The sequence below is a fragment of the Oryza sativa genome, chromosome 1 (assembly GCF_034140825.1).
Source record: "Oryza sativa Japonica Group chromosome 1, ASM3414082v1".
Classification (NCBI taxonomy): Eukaryota; Viridiplantae; Streptophyta; class Magnoliopsida; order Poales; family Poaceae; genus Oryza; species Oryza sativa.
The window spans coordinates 9,277,448-9,294,096 of NC_089035.1; the positions used below are offsets into that span (position 1 = coordinate 9,277,448).

At 41.3% G+C, this 16,649-nt stretch overlaps 3 protein-coding genes across 4 annotated transcripts; 1 reads left to right on the forward strand and 2 right to left on the reverse strand.

Annotated features, from left to right (window-relative positions):
• The first annotated feature begins 413 nt into the window (after window positions 1-413).
• On the forward strand, window positions 414-3,984 carry LOC4326265 (Holliday junction resolvase MOC1, chloroplastic). Its single transcript, XM_015761513.3, has 6 exons — window positions 414-921; window positions 1,010-1,115; window positions 1,337-1,389; window positions 1,761-1,892; window positions 2,762-2,834; window positions 3,587-3,984. The coding sequence occupies exons 1-6, from the start codon at window positions 502-504 to the stop codon at window positions 3,664-3,666; spliced, it is 864 nt and encodes a 287-aa protein (XP_015616999.1). The 5' UTR covers window positions 414-501; the 3' UTR covers window positions 3,667-3,984.
• A 212-nt stretch (window positions 3,985-4,196) lies between these two features.
• LOC4326266 (uncharacterized) lies at window positions 4,197-8,384 on the reverse strand. 2 transcript variants are annotated; one of them, XM_015761488.3, is made up of 8 exons: window positions 8,001-8,384; window positions 7,619-7,796; window positions 7,295-7,474; window positions 6,404-6,484; window positions 6,157-6,320; window positions 5,503-5,639; window positions 4,907-5,022; window positions 4,197-4,657 (listed from the first exon to the last, which is right to left on the reverse strand). In XM_015761488.3, exons 1-8 carry the CDS (start codon window positions 8,267-8,269, stop codon window positions 4,403-4,405), a joined length of 1,380 nt encoding a protein of 459 aa, XP_015616974.1. In that variant the 5' UTR covers window positions 8,270-8,384; the 3' UTR covers window positions 4,197-4,402. The 2 variants fall into 2 exon arrangements, with proteins under 2 accessions (XP_015616974.1, XP_066168121.1); XM_066312024.1 differs by lacking the exon at window positions 4,907-5,022.
• A 1,003-nt stretch (window positions 8,385-9,387) lies between these two features.
• Window positions 9,388-14,566, reverse strand: LOC4326267 (rab escort protein 1). The gene is made up of 10 exons (XM_015766985.3): window positions 13,684-14,566; window positions 13,475-13,597; window positions 13,197-13,296; window positions 12,630-12,668; window positions 12,066-12,282; window positions 11,887-11,962; window positions 11,526-11,724; window positions 11,336-11,416; window positions 10,868-10,976; window positions 9,388-9,857 (listed from the first exon to the last, which is right to left on the reverse strand). The coding sequence occupies exons 1-9, from the start codon at window positions 14,406-14,408 to the stop codon at window positions 10,884-10,886; spliced, it is 1,653 nt and encodes a 550-aa protein (XP_015622471.1). The 5' UTR covers window positions 14,409-14,566; the 3' UTR covers window positions 9,388-9,857; window positions 10,868-10,883.
• Between the last annotated feature and the right edge of the window lie 2,083 nt (window positions 14,567-16,649).

Sequence of the window (16,649 nt, forward strand, 5' to 3'; positions counted from 1 at the left end):
ATAATATCGAGAGAACATAAAAATCTCGATAAATTCATACGAAAAGTGTATCGACAAGAGATAAAAGCTAGTGGTTAATCATTAACATTACTAAATTTCTATTAAAAACACATGTACCATCTCTTTTCTAAATAAAAATGGCATTGTTTCTGTCGCAAGTGACAAATGCGTTCTTGGATTTATGTACCCTACACCTGCACTACATTTGTCATGCGCAATTTCATTTTTCACTACATCAAATACACAAAATCACTTCAACTAAACCTCCGAAGAGGATGTGACATTGAAACTTTTTTATTTTTCTTTTTAAAGAGAAATGCCTAATTCGACACACACAAAAAAACTTTTGCAATTAAGAAAAAACCAAGAAAAACGAAGCAAAATAAACAAGGAGAGGAGATTCGTGAGCAAGCAAGCAGGCATCACGCACGCCTGCGTCCTCCTCTGACGCCTTATCCCCCCAAAACCCCTCCTCCCTCATTTCGAGTTAATTAATTAATTATGGCAGCGGCCGCCGCCGCCGCCGCCGCCGCCGCCCTCCCCGCCGGCAGCCAGGACCACATGAACGCGCTCCGCTCCACCGCACTCCGCCGCTCCACCCTGCACTGGGACGCCGCCGCGGCCTTCTTCGCCCCGCCCTTCCGCTCCCGAAGCTGCCGCCGCCGCCGCGTGCCTGCTCCTGCCGCCGCCGCCGAGACGAGGCCCACCAGGTCCCCCTCTAGGGCTAGGGCCAGGGCGCGGGCGAAGCTACTGGCGGACGCCGATACGAGGGACCCCTGGCTGGCCTCCCTCTCGCTGCTCCCGGTCGACGACGGCGAGGCCGCCGCCGCCGCCGCCGCGGCCTCCACCGGCTGGGCGATTGGGGTGGATCCCGATACGGGCGGCGCAATCGCCGTCCTCTCGCCCGACGGGTCCTCGCAGGTATGGCTGGGTTTCTTTGCTCCGATGGAACTCGCGCATTCTGTGTGTACAACTTGTGTGCTTGAGCAAAGGCGTTCATGTCTTGCAGGTGTTTGATAACCCGTTCGTGCACATAGTGGTCTCGGAGTTCATCCGGAAGCGCTTGGACACCAAATCCATCATCGAGCTGCTCCGTGGCCTCGATGCGCCTCCTGGTATGAACAGATGGGTGCAACTTGTACTGCTTACTGCATTCTTTTGTGGGTGGTGCTGGTTTGCTTCGTGTTGTGTTCAGCAATCAGCACAAGGGACATGGCCATTATGATTACTCATTATGGTCATTCATAGTTATCACATTCTTCTTTTAGATATGCGCTATGTGAAGAACTGCATTGTTTCTAATCATGATATCATTGTTTGTTTCGCTCTCTTGCAGGAACTACGGCATATATTGAGAAGTCAAGCCCATTTCCAACTGATGGAAAGCTGGTATTTTCTTTTCCTTCCTTCCATTTAGCCATTTTGTAGAAGTCCTTGTGTCAACAGTATCAGACTAATGTCCCCTGCATTGATTATTGGAGAATGTATGCAATTGGATAGCAGTGCTCTCCTATGTCTTTTTATTGACGATGTATGCACGATTGCAATGGTGGAAAACAATAGAACTAATTTTTGCGACAGTTTGAGATATCATGTTCCTGAGGATGTTTCTCACATAATCTGAAGTTTAGAGTTACACTAAAACAATGAATTCCAATTTGAAATTATTCATAACTTGAATAATCACACCATGTGGTGCAATGTGAATTTCAGCAATAAATTTCTGTTCTGTTGGTGATTTTTTTTGGGGGGTCATATAGGGATGGTGGAGTACAGGTTTTTCGTATGGCCTGTGGATTGCTGCTCTAGTTGCATCTGGTTTTTCAGTTGTTCCAGTTGCATCACAGACCTGGAAGGCTTATTTTGGGCTAACACGAAGCGGATCACCTAAGGTTTGTTACTCTTGTCATATGGAAGTATGCAACATAAAGTTGCTTTATGACTCTTTGTTTCTACAATCTCTAGTAGAGTTGTTTGTTAACCTGGAGGTATTGGAGAGATTTTGCAGAATATATAACAAGCCATCCAAATTAGTTAAACGAAGGTGTCAACTAAAATGAACACACTGTACAACATGAACATAATGAGGCCAAAATGTGCGTGGGAGCTGGCTTAGGGTTGAAGTACATTATAGGTTGGGTATAATGGACTATTGGAGTTTAACAAGATGGGATGGGATTGAGGTCTCACTTCATTACCAGGGCTATGAAGATAACATGTGTCTGTCTGTATTCTTCTTGTTTCTATATGGCGGGCCTGGAGTTTTTTTTTTCTCGAAAACGCAGGAGAGCTGCATTTCATTTCATTAAGGGGAAGAAAAAACAATACAAAAACACACCACAAAGAAAAAACAAAGTAGAAGTGCCCGGGCCTGGAGTTTTTGTTGCTTATTTTTGTCTGTAGTGTAAATAAGGGAAGTCCTATAGAGTTGTTGGTAGTGCAGTAGTGTGGTAGTGTAAATAAGGGAAGTCCTATAGAGTTGTTGGTAGTGCAGTAGTGTGGTCACAAATTAGGCATTCAATTCACAGTTTCACTCTTCTTCATTTCCGGGAGAGCACTGAAATACTTCCTATATACAAAGTTCATGAATTAAATATCTGAAAAATATTACCTTCATATCTCAAGATCTCTGTTGTTAGCTTTTGATCTTGTCCTAACATGATTTCAATGTCAATAACTCAATATGGTTAGTGTTGAAGTAGAATATCAACTCATTGCTGTTCTATAGCCCTCTTATGGTTGTCTTTATGATCTATAACAGGACTATAGCAGGCAAGCTGCTTCAATCTTGTTCCCGGACAAGGCCCTGTCCCTGAATAGGAAGAAACATCATGGTACATACTGTGAAACTTTTACTGCCTATGTCACGCAGTTTTGGCCTTGAGCATACCTGCTAATATAAATGATTTTTTCACTGCAACAAGATCATTTTCTGTTCATTATATCTTATTTTTAGCGAATAGTTCATTATCTCGCCATGTTTTTGTTTCTGCTAGTTCATCTGAACATTTGAAGTAAACTTGACTGATACACATGAATAAACAAGCGATATACTCCCTCCGTCCCAAAAAAAGGCAAACACTGGTTTCCGTGTCCAACGTTTGACCGTCCGTCTTATTCGAAAAAATTATGAAAAAAATTAAAAAGACAAGTCACGCATAAAATATTAATCATGTTTTATCATCTAACAACAATGAAAATACGAATTATAAAAAAATTTCATATAAGACGGACAGTCAAAGTTGGACACGGAAACCCAGGGTTTGCCTTTTTTTGGGACGGAGGGAGTATGTCAAAGACAATACAAAGAACCATTGTCTGTCTTTCCAGGTGCGCATCAAATCAAAATCAAACGACCCCTGATATGCTTCACATTCACAGTGTGCACTGTGCATATTTGCTACTAGTATTGTCCATTGAATCTGTAGGTTGTATATGTGTTAAAATTCACGACCTACATGGATGAGTTAAATAAGTTTTTTATGTAACATATTTAGCTTCAATCCATTTAATTCAAGCGTTCCATGAGAATAGATGACACATGTTCCTTCTATAGCTCAATAATGTTTTTTTTACACTCATGCAGGGCGAGCAGAGGCCCTTTTGTTAGCGGCCTACGGAAAAGGTCTTGTGCTGCCATCAGGGGAGTTCAGCAAAACATTATGACAATCCGACTTTTATAGGGAGGCTTGACTGACTGATCATTTTGAGTGGACTGGTGCAAACATTTTGGTATTTCCTCATGGGCGCCATCAAGTATATAATTGAAGTAAGCCCGGAGGGTGCGTGCACTAGTCCGTTCAATTTTCAGGAACACATTAGCAGTGTACCATTGTGTTTAACAAGCTACTGTAAATGATATTATTGCTGTTTGAACGTTTGATTTGAAGTTGGAAATGAACCGATGATTCTTTTTTTTTTTTGGGTGAGCGAGATTGTAGCATTCGTTCTAAACTTTTAATTATAAGGTGTCTTTTTGTTAAATGGGCTCAAAGCTACTATCCTCTTCATCCATTTCATTCTAGTTATGTCATCGTCGATTATTCCATACAAATATACCACCCGTTCCTTCTCTTTTTAAATGTGCAGCTGTTCAAATGCAATATTGAGCAACCCGCTTCTGGCTCTATACACACATTGAGTTTCATGAACCAACGGAAACATCAGCTTAAGTTCTTCAGGAAAAGCTGACCATATATATCAATCAACAATCCCATCAGTCCATTTATTTCTGGCAAAATTGATCTTACATCACCCAACGATCCCGATTTTAGTTTTCTAGCACCGACAAATCCCAGGTCACTTGAATAGCATGGAACCAATTTCGCCTTTATTTATCGTATACATTTGTATGTCTGAAACGCATCCTCCGAAAGACTGCATCAGTGAATGTTAGTGAACCTCACAGTTTGGATGCGTTGGCAGTAGCAACCTTGCTTCCCAAAGCGATAGCTGCCTTGGACCCAGACTGGCGCCCCAGATGGTTGCAGATGAACTCGCCGGCGGCCATCACCTTGCCCAGGTCGACATTGGTGCTGATCCCCAGCCCGTTCAGCATGTACACCACGTCCTCCGTCGCCACATTGCCCGATGCACCTTTCGCGTATGGGCACCCTCCGAGGCCCGCTACGGAAGAGTCCACAACGCTCACACCCATCTGATTCAAAGGCAAATGCAGTAATCGTTGGTAAGAAAGCTTGCAGCATTTTCCAGTAGAACAAAATGGAATAAATATCCTGGCCACTGCACTCGGAGGTGAGACAATAAAAAGAGAGCAGAGGACATGATCAATTACATATGATTCTTTTTTTTTTGGTGGGGAAATTACATATGATTCTTTGTTGTTACAAGTTCACAACCATTTGGCTCTGTGTGATGATTTGTTTAGTATCTGGTGGATGATTACCTGGAGAGAGATGAGGATATTTGAAAGCGATTGGCCGTAGGTATCGTGGAAATGGACAGCAAGCTTCTCCTTTGGAACAAAGAACATAACAGCCTCAAGCATTGGAACAACGGTGCCTGGATAGATGGAGGAAGTAAACTGTTTAAAACCTGGCTAGTAATGGGATCATGAAGCTGGAGAAGAAGGGTAATAAACCAAAGCTAGTAGACAAAAACTTAAACTTCTATGTGTATAAAAGGGCAAGAGGCTACTGGCATTCACATGAATTACATGGTTCGCGATGGTGTTTTTCCTTTTATGTGATGTTTTCTTGTTTTCTGGTAAGTATTAATAAGAACAGGAATTTTTTTTATCATGATGCACTGAAAAACAAATATCCTGTTAATAACTATACATACAATCTCCTAAAGAAAAACTACACACAATCTCCAGAAGATTGTAGCGGTGAGCTGTTTAGCGCAAAACTGCCCCCCGCAGCAAGAAATATTTTTTGTTTAACAAATGTAATGAACTAAGGCCTTGCAGCAGTTGAATGAAGCTATAGATAATATAGCGCACAAAAAACAGGAGATGGAAAATAGGTAATATGAAATCACCTGGGGTACCAACGCCTATTGTATCACCAAGTGAAACCTCGTAGCAGCCCATGTCATAAAGCTCTTTAGCCACATGAGCTACATTTGACGGTGGCACATATCCTTCTACTGGGCATCCAACCACACAAGAAACATACCTATATTCTTGTCAAGTAAAGGAACTAGATATCAACATGTTGCACCAAGAACCAGTACAAAATGAAGAGAATGTTAAGTTCAGTAACTGATTATGCTCACATATCTCTTCTAAGTTCTAACCAAATGGTAGTTCTATAAATCAGATTTGCCCACACCATTATGCCAAACCATGTATGTGAAGACTTTCCAGTTTATCTTTGTGTCAGCATCTACTACCAATTTATGCAATGAGCGACTATTAACACACACTATTTTGTATAAGCTATTTATACAAGTCTACCCTGGAATAAAACTCTGGTAAACTGAACTACCATCCAGAGAAAGATAAATCATACACTAGACTAGCTAGTGAGCTGATGCCAGAGGCAACAGGTAGACTGGTTGGTTATTCAACAGAATAAATCAAATCCAGATTACTTTACTTGCTCATTACTATTTCATACAAATACACCCGATATTTGCAAATGTAGAAATTAAACTTGATGCAACATCAGGCTACTGTGTGACATAACTCACCCTCGCATGGGGATTTTTAGCTCTTTTGCTGCAAGAGCAACATCTTTATAGCGAGCAAGGCTCTCTTTAATGGTACAGTTTATGTTTGACTTGGAAAATGCTTCAGAAGCTGACGCAAATACTGCAACTTCTTTTGCACCTGCTGCAACAGCTGCCTCAAATCCCTGATTACCAACGAACAGAATAAATGTGAAACGAGGTAAACAGACATATGTACTCAAAAGTTATCTGAATCAAATTATATTACCTTAAGGTTTGGTGTCAATACAGGAAGGCTTACACCTTCAATATTCCGGACTACATCCATCACATCCTTAGCATCAGCTAGCTACAATTAGAAACAAGAAATTATTGAGAAACTCAACGGTAAAGATGTGATGGGTAAATAAACCAATGAACAAACAGGATAAAAAATAGATTATAATAAAATAATGGTCAAGTACATAAAGCAGCAAGCAAGTAATATACATTTTTTTGTTAGATAATGGAAGTAATATACATACAAAACCATAAAATCTGGAAACAATGGATGGACAATGATTCAAGTTCAGCAAAGTATTATTGAGATACTCCTACATTTTTCAATTTTTCTTCTCACTCCAATACTCCATTACAAGTTAACTGGAACTTGGTGCGGTGAAATAATTTGCTCAGGTCAATGATAAGTATGCCACAAGCCACAAGCATATGCTTATTTCTAGATTATACTTGTTCGTGTGTCATGTTTGCTACATCTCATCTATTTTATTTAGTTACTTGAAAAGTACACGTGTCCTCTATAATAAGGACATTTCTTTGGCTTTTAATAAGAGAAGCAACAATTTAATACTTTGGAAGAAACATGACATTGGCTATTATAATGCAAGAAGCAATTGCATCATTGGGAATAAGAGGATCATGTTAACGATCGATAACCACATGTAATGGCTGTTCCATAACATACAGTGCTCTGTATTTGTAACAGAGCTAGCACCAAACTTTTCTTAAAATTATCAAGTAGAAAAATCCTTCCAAAAAATCATGGAAGTCAAATAAATATTATAGAAAAAAATGGGTGGATGGTGATCTTTAAAATATCAAACCGTATATGTGTAAGAAGCAAGTATCTAATGCATGCTAATTGCTAAACCAAAATTACCTGTGGTACCCATTTTGGAGAGACAAAACTAGTTGCCTCAACAACCGATAATCCAGAGGTTGCCAGTCTCTGTATGAGTTCAATCTTTACATGTGTTGGAACTATGTTCTTCTCATTCTGTAGCCCATCTCGTGGCCCAACTTCCACAATTTTCACACTTCTTGGAAGGTCATGTATAATCTGGAAACATGTTGCCTCCAGTCAATAAATTCAGAAGGAAATAATTCTTCTATAACAAAAATGGCAGCAATTTTCCTTTAATAAAGCTAAAGGCTGAACATATCAAGCTCTGTCATAGAAGCTCATTAACATATGGCTGCCCACCTTGTTACCAATTCCTATACTCTGTTGGCCAGAAGAAGATGAAAAATATCTGTAGTTCTGCGGATTCAGTGAAGCACCATTTGCATATGTAAAATGACGTTTCTCCCCCAAAAATAACTTGAACCGATGCGGCATTAGCTGTCTTTGGTATATCTGTCTTGTGCAAGGATTCTCTTCCCTACCGCAAACACGAAATTTAGCTCAAGCCAACAGATTACAAAAGAATAGGGCAATTTTGAATCTACAATTTCATTATCATTTTTTGGGGCAAACATTTTACTAAAGATTTACTAAATGCGTAAACCTATTCAGTGATCCAGATAAGGTGCAAGCGCTTGAGCACAAGAGAATCAGAAGATTCAGAACGCCGAGGCAGACTCACGCGGGATTGTCCGACGAAGAAGAGCACGGCAGCGGCAGCGGTCGCGGCGCACCGGCCGCGCCACACCCAGTCTCGGCGAGCCCGAGCCCCGCACCGGGCCGCGCGTCGCCGCCACTGGGGTGACCCGGCGACCTTTCTTGGGCCGGCATCCCAGAGCTCGGCAGTAGGTACCTCGCCGCCGCCGCCGCCGATGAAGAAGAAGAAAGGGCGCGCGGCGAGGCGGGGGAAGACGGCGACGCGAGCCTCGACCAGAGCTTTGACGCCAGCATAACCACGGTAGGGGGTCAGCGCGGCATCCCCCGACCGGAGGGAGAAGCTTCTAGAAGGTTCCGCGCGTCGGAGGAAGGAGACGAGACGAGGCGAGAAGCGAGACTGATCGGTTGCGTCTGGACACTGCGCGCTTCTCTTCTCTTCTCTCTCTCTCTCGCGATTACGTGGAATCTAAATCTAAATCAATCTTTAAACTCATATAAAATTCAAATACTAGTTGAGTTGATGAGATAATATATTTATCCATTGTATTAGTAAAGTGTACGAGAGACGAAAACCAACTATAATTCCTTATTTTGACTAAAAGAAAACTTGTTGGAAACGCTCTCGCGTGCATAATCGTACACGAATAATTTGAACCCCTCTAGCAAAATACTTCAATCCATGCATACGTGATACGTGTAAGTAATGTTATTTGGGCATGGTTTGTTTTCAAAAGAGTTGGTTTTCACATATTTGAGAATTAAGGCAAGATATTTCAAAGAAGACAGAATGTAAGAACCAACACAGAATTACATCAACTTTTCTTTTTCAGGAAGACTAAATGGTTATCGAATGATTTTTTGATAGCTAAATCATTTATGTTTCAATATATTCAGAACCGTTGTTTTATACGTTGTAGTAAAATGTTTCACAAGGTGATTTGATTATATATCAGCCTTTTAAAAAATTAAAATATTTTCGATCTACTTGGTGAAACAGCGTCCGATTAGCTTCAAAATTTGCATGATGGAAACCTAAAAAATCATGAGAATCTCATATAGACGTTTCCTAGATATACTCAGGATTTGTTTCATATTTCAATATATTTAGAACCGTTGTTTCATACGTTGTACCAAAATGTTTCATGATGTGATTTAGTTGTGTTCTGGCTTTTTTAAAAGACTGAAACATTTTTAATCTACTTGGTGAAACACTGCATGATAGAAGCCTAAAAAATCATGCGAATCTCATATAGACAAGCCCCCCCCCCCCCCCCCCCCCCTTTTTTTTTTTGCCAAAATTCATCGCAGTGCCTCGTTCTCTCCCAAACAAACAAATGCGGATCAGGATTCTCTGTAGGTTTGTTGCAGTCATTGCAACAGAAATTGACCGCGCAGATCGATAAGGATGCATGTAATGCAACTCCCTCTCGGAGGGACCTCATTTGATATCCATTTCTGTCGTTCGCTTGTACAATGATTCAGGCAGCCCACCAAAAATACACAGATTTAGCATAGAACTCAGCAGTATCCTTCCTATGTAGTACAGTACTCCTATGTGCCAACAAATTCAGCATAGAATTCAGAGAACCATATGGATGTAGTAATCACACTAAGCGGTTCATGTGGTATGATGTTCTCCAAATGTCAAAATGCCAAGGACATCTGCATCGCTCTCTCTTGAGTGTTTTACCAGTATCATAATATGTCGTACCAATGATGGAACAATGTAGGCATCTGCAATCTAGTCAAAGAGAAACCTGGCAAATCTCACCAACGTAAAGGGCTCCCCCTTGCTGCAATATTTCTTACCGTGACTTTGGGGAACACTGTAATATGGAACAGATATCTTCAACGATAACCCTGTCATGTAGAATACAAAGCCCTGCCAAAAATAACAAGAACATCTATTCAGCACAAGCAAACATCTGTTACCAACAAAAAGATCACTGTAAAATATATGCAGCCTGGTTTTTCTTTATCTCAGACTTTTCTAAAGGACAGCCGTGTGAACCAGTATAGTATAGTATGCAAGCCAATTAATGAGAGAACACGATAGGCCTATGGCACAAGAATATCACAAGAAAGAGTGTGCTTTACTTTATTATCTATTTGCTATCGTCACCATCATTAGTCTTTTGCATTATAAGATTTCAAAATAATACTAATAAAAAGACTGAGGCCCAAGCCAGGGTTCAAGGCAGGAGTTCGCACCACTAGTAGCTGGAATTACCTATCACTAGTAAGGATGTACTGTATATGGCATCTATGTGGACAAAGGAAAAAAAATACAACTAAAGTTCCAAAAGCAGGATGAATCAAACATGTACGACATTTAATAAAACCAGAAAGTCAAACCTCAAGTACCTAATAATATGATCTTTTAAAAGAATATATGCATTCTATTTATTGATATATATTTAGCCGCCCAAACTTTCTTATTTGTAATGGTCATTTTGTCCTGGAATTGTAATTAATAAAATCAAAAAGCAGCAGATGAAATCAAAGTATCAAAGGTTCTGTTGGTAGTGCTGTAATGTTGAAATAGCTATGCGTCTCCTGGCATTTTGTTCAAAAATCTTCATAGCTTTCTTGGTATTTATCTTGTCCATCACACGTTAATATTAATCAATTAACCGGTGGTAAGGAGAAAATTGTACCAAAAAATTTCCTTGGCACAAACTCATAGTTGATTACAGGGTTTATATGTAACAGTATTTATAATTAAATTGCACAAAGTTTCACTTGCAAAGGTTTTGATATGTTTCGTACTTTCATATGCAATAAGGTACTATGAGTACTGCAACTCATGTGCAAAGAATGTTTTATTTTCAATTCCAATACTAATGAATTAAACATGTGTAAACAGTGTAAGCTCCACATGAAAATATTTACCTTTGCAAGTTTGGATTTACTCTGCAGAATCAGAGTCATTATCAGAAGCATATTTGGGAGCTGAATTTCTAGGCAGGAACTCTTCATTAGGACAAATATCAGTGAACAGCTGCAAAAAGAACAATGCAACATCAGGTACGAACAGATGCATGTTGTTGTCCATAGTAAAGAACACAGGTGCATGTTGTTTTTCATATGGTTTAGGGTAATAATTGAAATGAACAGTCAACCTCTAAAGTTATCTCAAACACAGTTTAGCTTACGAAAGATTAATGATTCTGCACCAGGGCTGCACAGATGCATATGTTACTCCATCTAAGTTTTTTTTTTTTAATGTAACCTAGAAATAAATCTTCCCATTTTGGCAGGAAGCCAGGAACAGTTTCATAACATCCACGATTAACCAAACTCTCTGGCTTAGTTTCTGATGTGGTTAGTACTTAGTACAAAATTGAGAAGAAAGCGTACCATTTTTGTTGATTCAAGTATACTCCTGTAGTCCATATTTTCATCAGGTATGGGGCATGACAATGCAGTACCAGATGTTCCCTGACAAAATAAAAAATAAGTTATATAAGGTATAAAACTATAAATATGCACATCTGAACAGCAAATGTTTTTAACAATGTTGAAACTACCATGAATGAAATATACGCACCTGTATAATCTCTTGTACATACACACAGCTCCAGAGTAGGGTTGGCTTCACACTCTCCTTATTTTCTTCACTGTTTTTCTCCAAATGATCTTCCAAATCATTAGAAACCTTAGTTGAGAAAAGAGCATCTATTGCTTTGCTGATGCATTTCTTTCCAGTGAAGGCATCAGTACAGGGAGTAGAGAGATATGCCATGAACCTGCAAGTGAGATTAGCTTGTAAGGGTCCAAGCGAAGTGCTCACCAACATTATACAGTATTAGTTTTAAATGAGTGGTTCCTTGGTGATCGTAGTAAAAATACCCTAACATTGCAATGTTAATAATAGGACAAATAACTTACATCCTTGAAAAAAAACTTACATTCCAGGAGGGCATACTGCTAAATTGCTGCTCAACTGAAGCACCCGAACAGCAGTAATTTGCTCCTCTTCTAGTGCTAAAATGAAGGAAACAGATGATGTCAAAGAAGAGAAGCAAAATATCACCTTCAGGTGCACCAAGATCTAATCAGAGACACAGGGAGAAATGGCTGTACTTACACTTTGGGGGGAAAACAACCAGAACATTTGATGTATCTTGTCTCACAGAGCTGCTGATTATGCATATTCCCCTAGCAACTTTTCTTGGCAAATTTGATACTGGTGCATCACTTGGCATATCCAAGGAAGGAATTTCATATGATGGATCGAGTATCAACTGTTGGCACAAAATATCCTGACCAGATGCCAATCTGATACCTACATAACGCTTTTTTTCCTGGTCAAGAAAGTGATGGTTATGGATGATATTCATGAAGAACTAATTGTATGATCTGTAGTGCAATTGTACAAGTGAAGCATGCAGCATGCCCATGGGTAAAGTGGGCAAGGAAAATCATCAGTGATTTGTGAGGTTGGTGAATTAGTGAATGATAATTGATTGAGCAGCTGAAAGTCTAACACGTTTGCGAAAAGCCCAACACATTTGAACATAGAAGCAAAAACTAACAATGATAAAGATACATAAGAGAAGCAAGATATCAGAATGGATCTGTGGTACAATTGACTAGGTCAGACACAAATAGTGGCACGAATACATCAGGTATGGAGATTAAATTGATGTACCTCATCAACAAGAAGTGCTGTGGCTGGCATTCGCAATACCTGAATGATGAGAAGAAATGGGAAGGTAAGTATCAAAACGTCATATAAGTCAACAGGGTATAGGATAGTTAGCCAAGTTTTCAGAAAAATTGTGCAAGTCATTCAGTGAAGAAGCTAAAACATTGGCCTAGCACATTATCATAATAAAATAGTTAGGTGCAATCAGATTGCGAGACATTATACATAATATAGGGGTATAGGGCTACAAAATTACTCCTCCCTTCTTTTTTATTTGTAGTTTAAGACAATAACACAGTCTCCAATGTACATGTTTGACCATTACACTAATTGTATATTAATAAAAAATATAACTACATGAAATTATTTTTCATGGCAGACCTGTTAGTGTTATTTTCACATATCAAATCCTGATATTTTTACATATATTAGTGAGCTAAAATTTCAAGGTTTGACTGCACAAGTTCCAAAATGTCATCTATTTGAGAATGGTGGAGGTATCAAATGAATAACAAACCAAATCCACATGATAAATTCAAAGCCAGATTTACTTCAAGAATATCATCTTACATATAGGGCACCTTTAACAGCAGCACAGCGGCAGAAAGCTTGAGGCAGCTCACCATGCCCATACATAGGATAAATGAAAGCCCCCTCTGCATTAGCAAACCTGTTAAAATTGAAATAAACAGATATAAAATGTTAGGGACACAGCGAGAAACTTATCTTAAGACCCCACTCATAGACTATATGTCTCTTCAAGGCTATATGAATGTGGATTGCTCAATTCATAAAAGAAATGTCTCTCCAAAGTATACACAAGAAAAAGGTTCAAGCAGCTAAGTGACCTCCCAATAGATGAGGAGTAAAGAGCAATTGTCTTGACTCCCTCTCTCGTTGTTAACAACCTCTCACAAGACTCCACACCATCCTGATCATAATCCGCCATGGCAATTGCATACAAGACAACCCTGAAAACAAGGCACATAAAGCTAATCTTAGACACCAATGCTAAAAATAGAGTACACTAAAACCAGCTTCAGGCTGGCCTCCTTACGCTCTCATCTTGGGCGAAAGATTCTGCCTCTTGAGGAATTCGACGAAGGGGAGGTCCAGGTCCTCATCGGGCAGCCTACCGGAGGCCTCGCCTTCCCCCGCCGCGGCGGCGCCGGCAGCCGACGCGGCAATGTGGGCCTGCACAAGCTTGAAGAACCTGAAGAGTAGGTTCTTCTCCCTGAGCTGGAGGGTGGTGTCCTTGAAGATGGCCTGCCTCGAGTCCGGCACCGGGTAGAGATCGCCGTCCCAGTAGAGGAGGGTTCCCCCCTCCACGCTCTTGAACTCCACATGGTGGCTTCCCCCTGACCTGAGGAGGAGGTCGACGGCCTCGTCGGCGCAGTAGAGCAGCCTGGGGCCCACCAGGTCGGCGGTGAAGCGCCTGGACGGCTCGGGCACCGCCCCCGAGGTCTCCACCTCCGAGTACGGGCTGCGGCGGCGGAGATCGACGGCGGCGGCGGAGGAGGGGGAAGGGGAGGGGGCGGGGTCGTCGGAGGGGGAGGGGGAGAGGAAGGAGGGGAGGGAAGGGAGAGGGAGGGAGGAGAAGAGGGAGCCGTAGAAAGGGTTGGGGTCGACGTGGAGGACCGTCTTCCCGGCGGCGGCGCAGGCGGCGGCGAGGACGGACTCCGGGAGGCCGGTGCCGCAGAGGACCACGTCGAACGAGGTGGGGTCGATGGTGGGGTAGTCCTGCGCGGGGAATCCGCCGCCGGTGGCGGGCGCGTCCGCCATGATCGCCGGAAAAAGCCGCTCGGATCAGTCGTAAAGCGGCTCGAGCAGCACGCCGCGGCAACCGCACGCCGCCGTCACACGCGGCTGGAACTGTGGATCCCCTCCGCAATTTTCTCCTCCTGCGCACGCTGCCGACGGCAGTGCAGCGTGGAAGCGCTGCAGAGAGAGAGAGAGGAGAGAAGCGTTGAGCTGCGGTTTGGGCCTTCCGGAGAGAGTGAGTTACGGCCCACACAGCCTGCACATAACTAGGCAGGCCAGTGCGTTGCATCTTGGAGAATTTTTTTTATTTTTATTTTTTTATTAAAATATTTACAAAACTAATTTTGTGTTTCAAAATTTTACAAAATTAGTCGCCCGCCGCCCTTTGGGAAAAATCGCCCTCCCAAAGGGCGATTTTTGTGATGTGGCAAACAGCCGTTAGCTCATTCCTAACGGCCGGCTACTACCATTTTGCAGGCGGCCCCCTTGCCGCCCTTAGGAAGGGCAGTTTAACACTGTGCGGGGGGCCGCCTGCAAAATTCCAGACCCTTTTGCAGGCGGCCCCATTACCGCCCTTAGGGAGGGCGATTATGTATTGTGTTGGGGGCCGCCAGCTTTAAGGGCAGCCCCCAGGCATTTAGCTCCGTTCATTTAGAAAATTTAGTAAATCATCACTTTAAAATTGTGAAATAAGAAAAACATTATTAGAATTGAATGGCACGTTGTTTTGGCGGTTTCTAGCCCAACAAGGGGTGTTTTTATATCGAAATATTTAATTGTGACTTTAAAAACTACGTAAATCATCGTTTAGAAATGGAAGGAGGAATAGTTTCAAATTATTCATTACATAAATCTAACTATTTTGCACTTAAAATTTTACGAAATAGGTATTTTACATGAACCTGATTTTTTAGCACTTAAAATTAGGTAAAGTATCGTTTTGAAACGAACAAAGTACGATGAGGGGGTTTGTTACCTATAAATTGTAAGTTACGTATAATTCTCGCGTATGTTGAATCATGTACACAATTGAAAGTGGAAGTTATAAAAATATAAGCAGATACTTATAAATTTATAAGGATACAACGTATCGTGGCGTCAAAGAAACTTTGGAATTCAGAACGATACAATCACATTAATTTATAATTCGTGACGCATACAACAACACACACCATAATAATGAAACATTATAATGGCAAGATAGCATGGATAAAAAATACAAATTTGTCGGTCCTGACAAATCAAGCTTGAGCTTATCTACCGACTCCTTCCGCGTCGTTCAACATGTATTGCATTTTTGATGCTCCTTCTCTCGCTGGTACTCTACTTGTGTTTCAGACTCAGTTATCTTTTGGCCATCATATGTTGGATCGACATTGTCGATCCATAAAGTGAATGCGCACCTCCTTGGATTGCCATAAGAAACAAACATAATTAGTTAGTTAGGATAGTAATAATAAGCAGATGCTAGTTAAATTTGTAATTTGTTATACGTACAACGAAATCGTCGTCTTCTTTGGGGGCAAACAAAGTATCTCCTGCCAATTGTTTATTTTGCAAACGAGGTAGCCGCCTGGCAGCGATCTTTACAACCACACTTTGGACGCTCCGACCATTTAGGTAAACCTAATGGATTGTTCCTCCAGTCTAAGCTTGCAATTTGTACCTGACGTTCGTACTCCATCCATCCCTGAATGAATTGCATGGTCGTCTCAGGTTGCGTTATCGTTTGACCAATGGAAGTAACTCTGACCGTATCGATCCATTGTACGAATTGACATTTCTTAACCTCCTCCTATTTGAAAAATTGTGTAAATAGAGGTAAGTGCATGAAAGTAGTGATTAGTGGTACCAAAAAAAGGATACTTACGATGAAATCGTCGTCGTAATGTTAGGACACACGAAGCATCTTTGTCCTCGAGTTCGTTGTCTTACAGACCTTATCACCTGACAATGGTCACCACAACGACACTCTGGACGTTCCCGCCATGTGGGGAGTCCCAGGGGATTTACCTGCCATTCTAAAGCTTCCGCAACAATTTGACGCTCATGCTCATCCTTCGCCTGAGGTAGTCCGATCTTGATTCACTACGTGCATATGGACATGTTCCGTCGTTTTGTGGGTTCTCCGTATCTACCCCACTCAATGTAGTTGCACAATGTACGGTATGTCTGCGTAGAAATCGGTTAGCGTTTTATGTGTTCAGTATAGTTAATTGAACTTGTAACGAATAAATCATACCTGATCAAGGTTTGCGCATT

What these genes read in the sequence shown, in the direction of transcription:
- LOC4326265 (XM_015761513.3), top strand. Translation starts at nt 502, where the DNA reads ATGGCAGCGGCCGCCGCCGCCGCCGCCGCCGCCGCCCTCCCCGCCGGC. An exon ending in TGGCCTCGATGCGCCTCCTG is followed by an intron (nt 1,116 to 1,336) that starts GTATGAACAGAT and finishes GCTCTCTTGCAG; the next exon opens with GAACTACGGCATATATTGAG. An exon ending in TTCCAACTGATGGAAAGCTG is followed by an intron (nt 1,390 to 1,760) that starts GTATTTTCTTTT and finishes GGGGTCATATAG; the next exon opens with GGATGGTGGAGTACAGGTTT.
- LOC4326266 (XM_015761488.3), bottom strand. Translation starts at nt 8,269, where the DNA reads ATGCTGGCGTCAAAGCTCTGGTCGAGGCTCGCGTCGCCGTCTTCCCCC. An exon ending in TCTTCGTCGGACAATCCCGC is followed by an intron (nt 7,797 to 8,000) that starts GTGAGTCTGCCT and finishes TGTTTGCGGTAG; the next exon opens with GGAAGAGAATCCTTGCACAA. An exon ending in ATATCCTCATCTCTCTCCAG is followed by an intron (nt 4,658 to 4,906) that starts GTAATCATCCAC and finishes CCTTTGAATCAG; the next exon opens with ATGGGTGTGAGCGTTGTGGA.
- LOC4326267 (XM_015766985.3), bottom strand. Translation starts at nt 14,408, where the DNA reads ATGGCGGACGCGCCCGCCACCGGCGGCGGATTCCCCGCGCAGGACTAC. An exon ending in CTTTCGCCCAAGATGAGAGC is followed by an intron (nt 13,598 to 13,683) that starts GTAAGGAGGCCA and finishes CCTTGTTTTCAG; the next exon opens with GGTTGTCTTGTATGCAATTG. An exon ending in CAGCACTTCTTGTTGATGAG is followed by an intron (nt 12,283 to 12,629) that starts GTACATCAATTT and finishes TTTCTTGACCAG; the next exon opens with GAAAAAAAGCGTTATGTAGG.